This window comes from Zingiber officinale, chromosome 2B (genome assembly GCF_018446385.1).
Source record: "Zingiber officinale cultivar Zhangliang chromosome 2B, Zo_v1.1, whole genome shotgun sequence".
Lineage (NCBI taxonomy): Eukaryota > Viridiplantae > Streptophyta > Magnoliopsida > Zingiberales > Zingiberaceae > Zingiber > Zingiber officinale.
Window position 1 is genome coordinate 9037311 of NC_055989.1, and position 16208 is coordinate 9053518.

Below are 16208 nucleotides of genomic sequence, written 5' to 3' on the forward strand. Positions count from 1 at the left end.
AGACCATCAACACATATTGAGATGGATTTTGAAATGACACACTGATCCGTCATTGTACTTTTATTTTTAAATATTTGAGATTTATGGTTTAATTTTAAGAGTAAATTAATTAAAATAGATTTAATTTTTTAAAGGATATTTAAACTTAAAGAAAGTTGTTGTTTTTAAAAAATTTATTTATTCTTAAACAGTAATTAATTTATCTCATGGCAGAGGGCAACAAGCTTTGATTCTAGCATTGCAGCACTTCGGTCGACCATTGAGTCTTCTTGCTTCTAAAGCCAGGATAAAAGGAATAATAAAATTAGTAGCAACAAATTAATCATAGTCGTCATCTGTAGATTAAATTCAATATATGACAAACTATGATTTTCTTTAAAAGTCTTTGGTTTATATTATTTTATTAAAAAATAATTGTCCATTAAGATTTTATATTAAGATTGCCCTTTTTGATCTTCCTTCCTTTGTAGTAATTAAAAATAATATATTTTTTTTCTTTGCATTTGAAAATAGTGCACACAATAAGAACTAGTTTAATTGAAACAGAAAAGCATCTGTTTATCAAATTAAACATGCATATTAATATAATAAAATCATCCCCTTATTACAAAATGCATGCAGACATACTAAGACTCTAAGAGTCTAACATAACGATGCAGAAGATGATAATTATCTAAGTATTAGATAGGGGATGACATTAATTCATCACGCTTCAAGTCACAGAAAACAGCAAAAGCGTATCCTGAAACGGCAACAGAAATAACCGACGAACAGGGGCTGTGCATCAGGGGAAGATGCAGCAGGGGCTGGTGCGTCAAGCTGCTGAACAGGGGCTGGTGCAGCTGCTGGGTCAAGCTGCTGAACAGGGGCTGGTGCAGCTGCTGGTGCGTCAAGCTGCTGAACAGGGGCTGGTGCGTCAAGCTGCTGAACAGGGGTTGGTGCAGCTGCTGGTGCGTCAAGCTGCTGAACAGGGGCTGGTGCAGCTGCTGGTGCGTCAAGCTGCTGAACAGGGGCTGGTGCAGCTGCTGGTGCGTCAAGCTGCTGAACAGGGGCTGGTGCAGCTGCTGGTGCGTCAAGCTTCTGAACAGGGGGTTGTGCGTCAGGGGAAGATGCAGCAGGGGCTGGATCTCTGGCAGAAACCACCAGAAAAAAGAACAGGACAAAGAGGAGCACAGTCTTCATATTGGCAAGAAAGGAGGAGGAGAAAGAGCGAGAACGACTGGTTTTCGCAACGAGGAGAACCCCGCGACTTTAAAGACGAAATCCACACGGGAGCGCCGGTTTACGTGTTTTGTTTGATGGAAGAATCTGAACCGTTCGATGACACAAAGAAAACGGTCAACGTTAATATTAAAATTAGTCTAGGATCAACGATTTGGCGTGATATCCCAACTCCAACCGATCACATGCTAAGACGAATGGAAAATTCTAAAAATAATGTTAACGTTAATATCATGTTGGCAACTGGCAAGTACAATTAGAAATATTCGAACATTAATATTAAAGTTGTCAGTTGCACCGCGTTGAAATTAGGTAATAGGCTCCTCTTCATGTCAGTCATCGCATTTGTATTAATTAATTTGTTTAATGCATCGGTAATGTGTATTTGGAGCTATATGTGACAGTCAGTGAATACAGTATTTCCATCGAGCTAGATTCATTAATCAGGTTAATAATATAAATATTAAAGAACATCTTATCTTATATGGTAGCATACATGTTAAAATTTTACTTAACCATTCCATTTTAAAATAATATAGTAATCATAACATAATTTAAATAGTTAAACTTTAATTATAAGATTATATATCGATAATTACTACATTAACTAATATTTGACTAGGTGAGAGATAACGCATTAACTAATATTCCAATCTCTGTGTTTTGAATTCACCTATTCTAATTTCTAATCCCAGTAAAATAAAATACGGTAATAATATAGAAAGAATGGTTTAATATTCGATAGTTTTTTTTTAAAAAAAATAATGTATTTGTATTAATACTTTCCCAAATTAAATTAAATTAAATATATGCACACAATAAATATCCTCTTTATCAAATTTTAATGGACAAATAGTAATATCATTTATCAAAATTAAATTATATTCTTTGATGCGGTGATGAAGGGATCCACCAAGTACGGGTCAAGGATGGAGATAGCAGTCGATATAGAGATCAAAGTCAAAACGGTCAATGCTGAGAACCTAATGAGCCGAGTGGGGATGGCAGATCCAATCGGGCTTAGAAGGGTGCACCACTCGTCTGAACGGGACCATCGCATTCAGAACATCATATCCTCTCAACTGCCCGAGCGTGTGGAGGCTGATCGGAGCTCATGTTTGGTCGAGCTAGAGTTAATCAACCGAACTGTACTATAATGGAGAAGAGCAGTTGAGGTCGACCGGGCGAGGAGTCCTGGCCGAGGGGCTCCCCCGCTCGGCCAAACAGTGAGACCCCTCCTATATCTCATCACATCCCTTTGAGAGGTAATGTCGCTGACAATAAGGCATGGTCAACAAGTAAATCGTATGATGGAAGCTTCTATGGTCATGCCAGGGACTTGCGTGTCCCGTTAAGGTATGGTGTCAGAGATACTTTTTTGACACGTCCTTCTATACGATGATTGGAAAAGCATGCCCGTGCCTTGAGAAGCGTGCACACCGCTTACTGTGGCACTATATAAAGGGGGGGTCCATACACCAATGGAGGTATGTGTTATTCATCTCGCGCTTGTGCATTCCCTGTTGCTCGGTTACTTATACTTTTCCAATGACTGACTTGAGAGTTGGAGGGCCAACGTCGAGGACCCCTTCTCTGGCCTGGCACTGACGTTCTTGTTGGTGCGGGAAGCATCCGACGATCAAACTCAAGTTTTGATAATGGCAAAGGGATTCAAAGTTAAGATTATTTGTTATCTAATGTGTCTAATTGGGCTTGCAGGAAAGACCTAAGTGTTCTTAGACAAAAGTTCTAGCTGCGGTTAGGCAAGGTGAAAACCCTAAGGGGTGGTAACCCTAGGTCCTAAGAGGTGGTAACCCTAGGTGGAGGAAACCCCTAAGGGGAGGCAACATTAGGTCCTAGGGGGTGGTAACCCTAGGTGGAGGAAAATCCTTGGGGGGGGGGGGGTAACCCTAGGTGGATAAAAACCTAGGGGGTGGTAACCCTAGGTCCTAGGAGGTGGTAACCCTAGGCAGAAAGTCTAGTCGGTCTGGAGGATCGGACTGACATCAGGTATGCTCTCTTGAGTGGAGTATGTGAGGATGCGTTCCCCGGAAGAGGGAACAGTAGGCGTCGGTTCGACCTAGGGTTTCTGGTCGGAAATCCGAAGTCAGAACCGGACAGTCCGGAGACTGTCAAATACTTCATTTACCATATTTATATGTGTGCTGACTTTGTTTTGCAGGATATGTTGTGTTTTTTGTGGACTAACATGTTTTGCAGGGTCAAAAGATAAAGTTTTACCTCGGATGAACAGTACCAGAGGCGCCCTCATGGAGCTTGAGGCGCATCGAGTGCAAAGGAGCTGAAGTTTGCGCGCAGCAGAGATGGAGGTGCCTCAAAGGAGTTGGAGGCGCCTCAGACAGCTTGGAGACGCCTTCAAGGTTGATGGAGGTGCCTTCAAGTGGATCAGCGATGAAGAATTCAGCACTCATCCACGCGGTTGACTCGGCAGGTTTGAGGTGCCTCGGAAGTACTTTGAGGTGCCTCTAGCAGGCTATATAAGGGGTCTCAAACAGTAGTGTTAAAACAACAATTCATGAGTGATCCAACTATTGTTTGCTGCTCAAGAGACGCCCAAAAGTGCTGTAGCAACTCCTCGACGACCAGGAGCTTCAAGATTTCCATTTCTGTTGTCGGTATAAGTTTTATTTCTATTTCTTCTGTAACAACCATTTGTAATCTTTGCGCTATTATAGTTGTTGCCCACCGAAAGCGATCAACGATCGCGGTCCTTGGAGTAAGAGTCGCTCAAGGCTCCGAACCAAGTAAAATCTTAGTGTCCTTTGTCTTTCTGTGTGTTTTTCCTTTTATTCTACTGCTTAAATTCTCGAACGTTTTACGAATCTGAAACACGTGAAAGCCACAAGTGCTATTCACCTCCCCTCTAGCGCATCTCGATCCAACAATTGGTATCAAAGCGGAGTAGCTTCGATTTGGTGCAATCACCAATAAAGTAATTTTTCGTAGTGTTTTTCAATTTTTCGGAGTCGATTGGAATTAGTATAGTTGCTACATTCCAATCTATTTTTGTGTTCAAATCGATTTTTGCTCGAAGTTGATGCAACACCACTTGAGTTCGCTTTTCTTTTATAATACATCCCACACTGCTAATCCAAGACCAAGTCTTGGAACAGATTTTTTTTTCTTTTCTTTGTGTGCAAGTTTTAAATGGCGCTTCAAGAAGGTTATAGCACCGCTCGACCACCGCTCTTCACCGGAGATGATTTCAGGTACTGGAAGGGTCGGATGGAGGCGTATCTCCAGACTCATTTTGAAATTTGGATGATCGTCAAAATCGGGATCCAACTACTAGCTGACGGCATTGGCAAGCCACTACCGTACGAGGACTGAGACACTGTAACGCCCACCCTTCTTACTACTACTATTTTCTACAAACCTTTGACAAAACTTCCATTGAAGGCACTCTAAGTAGTTATAAACCAATTTTACTAAATTGTGCGTGTAGATTTCTAAATTTTTTATTTCACGCACCTAACTTTCATGAAACTAAAATCATATAGTATATTCCCATTATACTCCTCATTCTTTTCCATTCAAAAATTTATTACTCTAAGTTGGATAGAATTAGCTTATAAATCTAGAGAATTTTGAAATACTTCAAACTTGTCCTTTTGAACATCTCTTGAATGCATTTATACTTTTAAATCTGAATTTGATCGATAAATTTAGAATAGTAATTTTTTAAACATGTAAAGATTTGAAACAATTTATATCAATAAATTCTAAGGGAGTATTTAAAAAAAAAAAATCAAACTTTTAAGTTCTCTGAATCTATAAACCATTTTGATCTATGCCCTCGTATTTAAATTTGTTATTGTAAATTGAGAGTGATGGAAGAAGGGGTATAATTGGAATGCCCTATGTATTTTGGTTTTATGAATATAAAGTGATCAGTCGATCAAATAGAAGTTTTTCATGGGCCATTATAATAAGTCGGAAAGTATTCATGGTGGATGATCCAAAAGCTTAATATCACATGGTTGTATGTCCTAATTGGAGAAAAAATCTATATAAATACGTCATAACTGGGGATCGAATTGTAAATACTTTGATGATAACTCAATATCGAGTAAATTGGAAAGCGCTCGTAGCGGACGACCCAGAAGTCCAACATCCTTTAATTGCGCATCTCATTTGGAGGAAGTTGTAGTTGGGAATCAAATTGTAGATGTTTGTATGACAACTAGACGCTCTTCCACTACACCATAATCTTTGGCCCCATGAAAATTTTCTACTGACCATCAGACTAAATCAGAAAGTACACACGATGAACAGCTCAGAAGCCATTTAAAAAAAAATAAATATAAATAATTAAGTGTTAATTACGTGGACCAATTAATTAAATAATTAAATTGTTAACCATTTAGATAATTAGGAATTTAATTAACAGAAAACTAAGAACTATTTAACTAAGATAAGATTGTAAAATTAATAGTTAACTTAATATAAATTTGAGAGGTGAAATTAAAAGTTTATTAATTTCAAATATTAACCGTTGGATTCGAGGCTGTGGGCTGTAGCTGCCTGTTCGTAACGAAAGGCAGTTTTGGATCCGATCGAAAGGAAACTAGCCGTTGGACAGCGTGGACTCGTAGAATATGTCAGTATCACCGTTACGGTCCTCCCTCCTTTTATATTCGTAACGGGTCTGCCCCACTGACCCAATATCTCAAACGCTGTTCAGGCTCTCTGCGCACAGCGATCGCCCTGCGACGACTCCGCGATTGCTGTCGCTCTCTCTCCGGCTCTCTGTTGGATCTACGACGGAAGAAGAAGGCGAAGGGGGAGTGGTCATCAGATTCTTCGCTCACTGAAACAAGAAGCGCCTCCGATCGATTTCATTTCTTTTTTTTCTCTTGGTTTTTGGTTCGTTGTCTAATTGCTGTTTCTGGTTGCAGGATTCTTAGGGTTTCTTCTTCCTCAGTATAATTTTTTTTTTTTTTTTTTGTCTTTGGTTTTCTCGGTTTTACTGATACTATGGATGCAGGAAGTTTTTCGTCTTCTTCGATGTCTGCAGGGAAAGTTCGATCGCCGTCTCGTCCGCCTCTACAAAACGTTCCGTCCAGGCCTTTTCTGCCTTCCATGCGTACATCCTCTCGGAATCCATCTTCTCGTAACAATGTAAGTCCTTGATTACTTAGTGGTGTACGGATTTGGGGTTTCTTTTTTGCTATTTCGCTTTAAATTGCATGCTCCTCTGGTAAAGATGGCGTTGTTTAAGCCTCAAATTTAGGGTTTTTAGATTAGGGAAAGAAGCATCTTTTTCCTGTTCTTATGACCGTTGGATGATTGATATCGTCCTTCAGTTCTATTTGAGTAATTTTGCTTTGTCATTCATAGGGTGACAGATTCATACCCAACAGATCAGCTATGGACATGGATATGGCATACTACCTGCTAACAGAGACGAAGAAGGAGAAGGGAAATGATCTCCAAGCTTCCCCATCCAAAGTGGCATACAGGAAACTTCTTGCTGAGAATCTTCTCAATAACAGAACAAGAATTCTGGCTTTTAACAGCAAACCACCAGCACCGTCTCAGCCTTTCTTTCAAGAAGCGGATGTCGTTTCTACTCATAGTGTTAAGTCTGGGAAGCAACGTAGACATATTCCTCAAGTATGTTTTAACTTATTCCTTGTGCTATTTTTTTTCCCCAGTCGTCCTTCCCTCTTATTCACAATTGGTTTCATTTCTCTTAGGCAGCAGAGAGAACTCTTGATGCACCAGACATCGTGGATGACTACTACCTGAATCTGCTTGATTGGGGAAGCAGTAACGTGCTCTCTATCGCCCTTGGGAATACTGTGTACTTGTGGGATGCTTCGAATGGAGCTACTTCAGAGCTTGTGACTCTGGACGAAGACTCTGGCCCTGTCACCAGCGTTAGCTGGGCTCCTGACGGGCAGCATCTTGCTGTTGGATTGAACTCTTCAGACATTCAGCTATGGGACTCAACCTCAAATCGTTTGGTGAGTGTTTCTTGGAGACCTCCACCGAAGATTTGTTTCTGTCTTGTTGTTCTCTTTGTTTCATGAATGTAAAGATTAGTTCTTTAATAATAAAAAAAAGCATTTTTATAGTCTTCTCGGTATCATTTCTTTTTGTTAGTGTTCTAAATACAAATTTGCAGTTTGTTCAATGTCTGACAAGAACCGTTCCATTGCTTTAGCTGAGGACTCTGAAAGGGGTGCATGGAACAACAACGGCAGGGATGGATGGAACTACAGGAGGAGCAAGGGTAGGATCTCTGGCATGGAATAATAACATCCTGACTTCAGGAGGAATGGACGGCAAGATAATCAACAACGATGTAAGAATAAGAAATCATGCTGTGCACACTTATCGCGGCCACCAACAAGAGGTGTGCGGATTGAAGTGGTCGGGATCAGGTCAGCAATTAGCTAGCGGTGGCAATGATAATCTTCTGCACATATGGGACATATCCATGGCATCTTCTCATCCATCACCAGGCCAAACCCAGTGGCTCCACAGATTCAGTGATCACATGGCTGCAGTGAAAGCTCTTGCTTGGTGCCCATTTCAAAGCAATTTGCTTGCATCCGGTGGCGGTGGAATGGATAGGTGCATCAAGTTTTGGAACACTCACACGGGTGCTTGTTTGAACTCGGTGGACACAGGCTCTCAAGTTTGCGCTCTCCTCTGGAACAAGAACGAGCGCGAGCTCCTCAGCTCTCATGGATTTACCCAGAATCAACTTACCTTGTGGAAGTATCCTTCCATGGTGAAGATTACTGAGCTCACTGGTCATACTTCGCGAGTCTTATTCATGGCTCAGGTAATGTTGGAATTTGAATGCTGCCTCTTTGGTAATATGCCGTTTCTAATTGTTCATAACTAAATTTACAGAGTCCAGATGGCTGTACTGTTGCGTCCGCAGCTGGAGATGAAACACTAAGATTTTGGAATGTCTTTGGATCTCCTGAAGCACCAAAACCTGCTGCCAAGTCCACTGCACCATTTGGCGGCTTTAATCTCATCCGATGAGGAGTAGAGAAGAACAGCCTGCTATTGCTGTTTAAGAGCTCTCTCTCGGATACAGATTTCAAGCTCACAGACTGCCAGCTGCTGCTGCGTGATGGATGATGTATTTTAGAATTGAATCAGTGAGATAAAAAAAAGGTGTTTTGTGTTGATAATTTTGTTTTTTTTTTTCAATATTTGTATGATGTTTCTCAGTTTTAAAATGTGTTATAATCAGTTAATTAAAATAACATTGAGTCAATTATACAGTTGACTGAATCACTTTTAGTCAGATTGGTTGATCTTGATGGTTTGATTTATAACGAGATTTCACAGCAGTTTTCACTAATTGGAAGTGCCCTTTTATTTGCAGAATCGCCGTGGAAAAGAAATCACTGCGCATTTGTAAAATCTCTTTTACAAACTGGAAATGGCGTTGAAAAACAAAAACACCTGGCATAGTGAAAAGTGTTTGCTTCGAGCCTCAAATGTGAGATGAAACATTAGTGCCGCAGATGTATGACTAAGGACGAATTTGTATTGTACGAAAACAAAGATTATTTCCTGTTTTTTTAAAAAATAAAGATGAATTGTAAATGTTTCTTTATGTTAGTTTTAAAGTGCCGGATTTAACCAGATGAAAATCACCATTTTCCTTCTCAAATACGGCCAGCCAACTTCCTACTGTGTCAGCTGCTGACGACGGCCCAACCATCAACAAGCTTGTGGCTGCGGCTAGGCCGTTGTGATATCACATCCACTGTTAGGCTACTCACAAGTTATTTCTCCCTCTTTATATAATTTCAGAATAGATTTTGAGAGACGTTTAAAATGAAAGTAATAATCTTTTATCATAATGTTACAACGAGTCCGTGGTTATGCCAAGCTGTTGCGAGTCATGACTAGGGTTAGACCATTGCTATAGTCTGCCATGAGTTGTGATTGTGATTAGCCTGATCAATAAAGTTGCTACCATAGCAAGGCCATTGGGACTTCTTTTTTCTTTTTTTTCCTTCTTATAAAAAAATCATAAAAATAATGATTTATACAAAATATATAAATATTTTGATAATTATAAATGTATAAAATTGGAAAAGGTGTCTCAAATTATATAAATCTTTAAGTGGACATATACAATAATAATAACTAAGTGTTATTTTTTAGATAATAAATACATCTTTTTTAAAAAATAAAAGGGGTGTTCCATATGTGTTTATCCTGAAAATATCTCTTTATTTCAATATTATTGTAACAATTACTCATAGTCAGGGGCAGATCCAGCGGAGGGCATCAGCGCCTACCCAGTCGATGGTGGAATCCCAGTATTATAGACTTCCATCAGTGAAGATAGAAGATACCACCTTTTATTCCGTGTAAAAATCATCTTTCTATATTTAAATTTATACTTAAATTCTTAGATTCATCACTGCTCGTAATTATTATAATGTATAAAAGTTATTTGATAACTATTACAACATGTTTAAAATTTAGTTTGATAAAAAAAATATATGTTTTTTTTTCATAAATACTATATAATTATAACTAAAAATTTTAAATTCTAAAACAATGAATCCTAAATTCTAAAATACTATTATATCAAAATACTCTTTATCAACTTATATAAAATTATTTAAACTTTATTAAAATCATATGAAATTAATTAAACTCACTTTAAAATGATTCTAAAAATTACTATACCTAGTCCCTGAGACTATGATATAACAGTAGGACATTTAGGTTATCACTCAGACACTCAGAGTCTTGAAATTTTTCCTCCAAATGAGATACGTAACTAGCGCTTCTTAATTTACCCTGACGATCAACGTGAAACTTTTGTGGGGCCGAATAAATTAACTAAAAGATTTGCTTCCTTTTTAAGTTTTTCCGTAAAAGACGAGGGCAATTAAATGAAAAAAGGGGGCTTGATGGGGCCGGAACGGAAAAAGGGGGGCTTTTTAGCGTAATCGCCAATTTTTTTTTATAAATATATTTACATTTGGTTATTTTTCATCGGTCGCGTGAGGTTCCAGTACTGCTGCCTCCGGGGAAAGAGGTCAATCTCGGACCAAATCGGTCCCCAGCGAGCGAACCACAAACTCGAAAAAGTCTTTTCGGTTTCTTTCCTCTTTGTTGCTTCCCGCTTTCTTGCCCATCTCCGCTTAGCCATTGGTTCAAGACTAGGGTTTTCTAGCGCCATCACTGCCCAAGCGGATTGATGGCCCTTTCTCGTTTCTAGGGTTTTGTTCCTCAGATCCTTTATCTTGGTGGTGTCGGTGCTGGCCGGATTCCTCCCGTTTTGCGACCATGAGTGCGGTGAACATAACGAATGTTACGGTGCTGGACAATCCCACGGGGTTCCTCAGCCCGTTCCAGTTCGAGATCTCGTACGAGTGTTTGGTTCCGCTGGAAGATGGTATGCTCTTCTTCTTCTTTATTTGTTTTTCTTCCCTTGGCTGATGATGTGACTTCTTGATGAAATAAAGTTACATTTTCTATTTTTTTTTGTTTCACTGCCATGTTGCGTCATGGATTTGAAATGCCCATGTCTCCTTTTGTCTGGTGTTGTTCTTGGTACTTGTTCTGGAATCAAAGAGAAAGGGGTTTAGGGTTTTGAGAAGAGCTTTTATTGGGATACATTAATGGTGTTCCTGCTCAAATGGTAGATCTTGTGTGCCAATTATCGAAGCGGAATAGACTGAAAGGGAGAAGAAGCGTTTATGATTCATTCGTGGAGTGACATAAAAAGGCATAGTGAGGAGGTAGTGTGTTCTGTGATAATTTGGCATGTCTACTGGTGTTGAAACAATTGGGAATCCATGTTGGATGTCCAGAAGGAACTAAAATAAAGCCTAACATAAGCAAATGAAAATGTAGATGGGACAACTGAATAATTTTTTAATCTACTATTTTTTAGAGGAGAGTTTTGAATCATGACATCATGCACTACATGAATGTGTGCTGACTATAGTATAGCGACAATGCTGCCTTCAGAATGGTAGTTGTATGCCATGTAAAATCCCTTTTTTGTAGTCATAATCTTTAGATTGCTACTCATTCATATGAAGTTGAGATCCTATATGACTGGTTAATTTCTTCTGTCCTAGACAAAATTCAGATTTCTTTCTATTCGTAAAGTAAACCTCATATGATTATCATAAATATTGTACTTTATACAGCAATTTTCATATAAAACTATAAATATAACAATGAACTATGAAGGCTTATGTTTGCCTCTGCATAAGTCTATGAGGAGAAAACTTTCAAGCACTAACCACCAAACAGAATAATCTACATAATGCGTCCAATCAGTTTTCGCGTGGATGGTGCATTGTAAGGAGTGAGTAGATTTACACCGCCTTCCTTCTGAGGATGGATATACTTTTGAGAAATAAAACCTCCATCATTCAGGCTGCTGAGGATCCTCATGAAATATGCTTCTTTACACTCAAGTTTTGAGTGTGAATTGACTTGCAAAAGCAATGGACTAATTGGCGTCAGTGCTTGAGGTTGTATCATGAGTTATATACAGCATCTTACTAATTACGGCTACAAAAGTTTGATCAAATACAAGAAAAATATAAATATGAGTGGTTTCCTTCATTGGAGACATCTTGTCAGTGCTTCCATATACAATTCATTCATTTACCATTTTCCTAAATCTTTGTTGATGAAGATAAGGATGGGAATCTAGTGTCCTAAATAAATGGATTAGTTTTAGTGACTTGCAAGTTCTTAGTTTTATTACTTCACTTCACGTGTTGAATATATCATTTTAACATATAATCAATGTTAGTTAATTTACACAGTTGACTAGACTGACATCTGTTTTTCCTTGTACCCAAATCAATTGAAAACCACTGCCAACAACATCCATTTCCATTATGGGTGATTGGGGCTGGAGCTTTTCTTAGGAAAGCAAATTGCTTAATCCTGATAACTCTTGAATGATATAGATATTCAGATATAGCTACTTCAAGAAACCCTTGTTGAAATGAAAATGATTAAAATATTGCTGTTCTCATTTTGTGTTCTACAAGTTAAACTGCTAACAGACTAGTTGTAATAGACCATAGTTTTATCAATTTGAAGTGAATTAGTGAATTTTGAAGTTAATAAATTGATTAATCATTTTTATCTTAAGTGCCTATAGTGTATACGTATATACACTTAGTCTCGTACCCATACTTATATGTGTAGATAGATAAATGGAGACAAAGATAGAGGTGGATAAACAGATAGATAGGTAGATGGATAGAGACAGATTTTTCATGGTAAGAAAAGTCATTCATTTTTTATGCCTTGTCATCTTGTGCTCAATATCACTGTGGGTTTAATCTATTCAGCCTTGAAATGAAGCACCAAAATGTGAAGAAACAAGTATGCATCTTCTGCATTATGTTTGCGTGTGAGATAGATGAACATTTGCAGTAGAAGACAGTTGACAACTGACAATCATTAAGGATTTTGTTTGTGCGCTAGAAACATATGGTCCTCTTGAAACTTAATAAGTAATACTACTCACTTTAAATTTTAAAATATACCATAAATAAACTTATATAGAAAATTAAATAAAAAGACAAAAAAAGCTATATAGGTAATGGAATATAAATATCTTATAGAAAATTATGATAAGAATAACCAAAACACTTCATTGTGACAGCCCAGGTGATCCAAGTGGGTCTAAGGATTATTTTTTTAATGATTTTGGATCATTTGAAATTAATTATCTTATCTATATTTTGATATTTAAGAATGGCAATTATTATATACCAGCTATGTTTCTTTTTATATAATTTCTGTTTATGATTATGAATTATTGAATTTTATGTTATTTTTTTATTTTTCTGGCTGCAATGTAAAATATGCAATATTTTATTATTGTTATGTATTTTTTTGCTTATTAATTATTTCTAGGTTATTCTAATATCAATTGCTTAGGTCCCTGCTCACCTATGCCTAGATGCTAGGCAGTGGATTGATCACCCATCCTCTAAAACAGCCTTTCATTTCCTTTGTGCAAGATACTCTTATTTCTTTCACAGATGTCTCAATGGTAAATAATAAACATGGTTATAAAAGAACTAGAACCTAGATACTTTTTCCTATTAACAAAATACTATCCACATGCTGATTAAATTCTACATTGGGTTTAGCTGCTGAATGGATGAATGCAAAGATAATTGTTGTTAAAGAACCATATCTGGGTTTCAGTGTTAATTTAATTAAGCCATTCAACAAGTAACAACAGTCAAGTTTTGTTTCCATCTGCAATTTGTCAACTTTAATGTCAATAATGGATTTGGGGTTGAACACCATGGCATTGAAGAATTTGTTTACTCATGTTCACAAGGCATTCTCTGTTTTTGTTGTCAATCAGTTTCCTTAATGACTCGAATAGCAAATTTATTGTTACTTTGAACTTTGAACTTTGAACTTGACATTAGATATGCTACAAGTGGGAGGCATTTCAGAAGTTATTGTGTTTATTCTATGGATCCTAACCGAGAATTTGTTTTTAAATTCTTATTATTAGTGCTGATATGTTCTATCAATTTTCCCTTTAGATTTGGAGTGGAAACTTACATATGTCGGATCAGCAGAAGACGAGACTTATGACCAACTCCTTGAAAGTGTCCTTGTTGGTCCTGTCAATGTTGGGAATTATCGCTTCATTTTCCAGGCAATTTCAACTGAATACATGATTCTCAAATGGCCCTTGACATGATTTCAGAGAGTGACATGCTCCTATTTCTAACTTTCAGGCAGATCCCCCAGATCCAACCAAGATCCGCGAAGAAGACATAATTGGTGTCACTGTGCTACTGTTGACTTGCTCTTATGTGGGGCAGGAATTCATCAGAGTAGGCTACTATGTGAACAATGACTATGACGACGATCAACTTCGGGAGGAACAACCTCCACGGATTTTACTTGACAGAGTCCAACGGAACATCTTGGTTGACAAGCCTCGTGTGACAAAATTCCCCATTAACTTTCATCCCGACCCGAGTGAAAATGGAGGGCAGCAACAACAGCCAACTACTACCTCACCTGAAAACCAGGCCGTAGATGATCCAAGGTCTGTCCAAACCCCTGAAAAACATACCAAGGGTTAGATGTTGCATTTGTTCTTTTTTTTTTTCTGTGGTCATGTAGGATTTTCAACTGCTTTGGTGGTCATCCAGTTAATATGATTCACTTTTTTCCTTCTTCTTTTTGCAATTACTAAGAGACTTTCCTCAATAGATGATGATGATGATTCAGCCATTAAGTCTTGTTGCATGTTTTAATGATTTTTGCGGGGGCGCTGGGGCGAGCGTATTCGCCTTTTGTCACCATGTTTTAATGATTTTTGGAACTCGATTAGTTGTTCGGGTCAGAACTATGTTTTCATTGTCGGGACCTGTCTGAGGATTGAAAGAAATTGCTTAGTTTGTGCCACCGTGCATGTTTCCAAGAACTTATATTTTTTGAATTTGGTGTGAAGATGTTCAGTATTCTTCATCTGGAGTGCTTGAAAATTGGCAGTTTCAATCATCTAAAAAGAGTTAGCTGCGTACACCATGAAGATAAAGAGAAACAAGGCCTACATACATCTTCACCTAAATCAAGGGTGCACAGCTTCCATAGGTTTCCTCCTCAACCTCATCTTCGAATTCTCAGGCTATGGCCGACACACGATGATCTCTGTGACCATGATCAAGGCAATCAAAACCCTCAATTCTTGTTACAGCAGAGGCTGAGCCAGGAGCAGCAGCAAAAATCACTTGAGGTGTTGGAGGATGTGGAAGCAGCGTATAGCCATGGAAACAGGAATCGTGTGCCAATGGGTTTGAGACCCGCGGCGGCGGAGATCCAGAGAAGAACGGCGGTGACGGAGATGATGCGACTTCATTAGATTTCCCATCCTGTTAATTCAGTGGCACCAGTTACCATCTTGATCATGAAAAGTTTACGAGCTAAGTCACAAAACAATTCTTTAACCTTGGAAAGAGAAGTGAAGCTCCATGTCGGGCTGCACCACCGCGGCTTGGTGCACACCACCTCAATTATCCGGCCATCCGCCACTGCGGTTGCCTCCATTTCTTCTCGTCCTTTTGAGTAAAAGAATCAAGAAGATGATGGCCTCTGCTTTGAATGCAGGAAGAGACGGGGAGATTGAAATGGAATTTATAGGGATAGATGCAGAGTATCACATCGCTGAGGAATTCAATGGTTTGGGCTGGAGGAAGGGATATGATTCCGTTAGGGAAGTAAATCTATCAAACAAATGGCAGGTTTTAACGACCGTATCTATTGACTTAAATACGTAGTCAAAAATGTCATTTTCTTCAATTTCAAAATATATTTCAAATTTCAATTTATAGTGAATTAAACGTCTCATTAGCAAAATTTAGCATTTGCCTAAGTATGCACAAGGTTAAATAATTCCTTAAATTAAATTCACAAATGTGAACATAATCATGAGTGTTAAACAATAAAGAGAGTAGGTGACCCATGAACACACAACAAAATTTTATTTTCATTTTTTTAGTGTGAAATAGCTTGTGATTGTCTAGACTATGTCTAGCTCGGCACGACATGAAAATGTGGATCGATAGCTCTAGTTTTGACACCACCTATAGAAGATTAATTGTTTAACCTCCTCCTCCATTAATAGATTAATTGATCGTACCTTTCTACTTAAAAGCTAAATTGTCAACTTCACGGTTGGCTTTGACGCATTGACAAGCAACTGAAGGAGACAGCCCTCACTTCCATGCACATGCATCTCTTTTGTTCCCATTAACCTAATTCTTCAAATCTACACGTTAAACTCTCCTCCTCCTCCTCCTCCTCCTCTTCTTCCCTTATTATTTATTTTTAACAAATTACACTTATTATTTATTTTTAACAAAATTACACGTAGACAACTCCTCGATCGGCTTCCTCCTTTAACTTGATAATTTGGTATTATTATCGAAAAAATGCCACAAAATCTATGA

The 16208-nt window shown here is 38.2% G+C and overlaps 2 protein-coding genes across 4 annotated transcripts in view; both read left to right on the forward strand.

Annotated features, from left to right (window-relative positions):
• Window positions 1-15243, forward strand: part of LOC122045235 (histone chaperone ASF1B-like) — a 79538-nt gene extending 64295 nt beyond the window's left edge. Inside the window, exons 1-4 of one of the 3 annotated variants that reach the window (XM_042605365.1) lie at window positions 10242-10636; window positions 13788-13903; window positions 13986-14302; window positions 14887-15239. In XM_042605365.1, the coding sequence (XP_042461299.1) occupies window positions 10528-10636; window positions 13788-13903; window positions 13986-14302; window positions 14887-15121 (777 nt within the window). In that variant the 5' untranslated portion in view covers window positions 10242-10527 and the 3' untranslated portion in view covers window positions 15122-15239. Of the gene's footprint in view, window positions 1-10241; window positions 10637-13787; window positions 13904-13985; window positions 14303-14710; window positions 14799-14886 lie in introns of those variants that run through there. The other 2 variants (XM_042605367.1, XM_042605366.1) reach the window with 2 other exon arrangements.
• Window positions 5907-8824, forward strand: LOC122045234 (cell division cycle 20.2, cofactor of APC complex-like). Its single transcript, XM_042605364.1, has 6 exons — window positions 5907-6363; window positions 6583-6858; window positions 6942-7211; window positions 7412-8038; window positions 8110-8382; window positions 8597-8824. The coding sequence occupies exons 1-5, from the start codon at window positions 6220-6222 to the stop codon at window positions 8245-8247; spliced, it is 1455 nt and encodes a 484-aa protein (XP_042461298.1). The 5' UTR covers window positions 5907-6219; the 3' UTR covers window positions 8248-8382; window positions 8597-8824.
• Window positions 15244-16208: the final 965 nt, after the last annotated feature.

What these genes read in the sequence shown, in the direction of transcription:
- LOC122045234 (XM_042605364.1), top strand. Translation starts at nt 6,220, where the DNA reads ATGGATGCAGGAAGTTTTTCGTCTTCTTCGATGTCTGCAGGGAAAGTT. An exon ending in ATCCATCTTCTCGTAACAAT is followed by an intron (nt 6,364 to 6,582) that starts GTAAGTCCTTGA and finishes TGTCATTCATAG; the next exon opens with GGTGACAGATTCATACCCAA. An exon ending in AACGTAGACATATTCCTCAA is followed by an intron (nt 6,859 to 6,941) that starts GTATGTTTTAAC and finishes CATTTCTCTTAG; the next exon opens with GCAGCAGAGAGAACTCTTGA.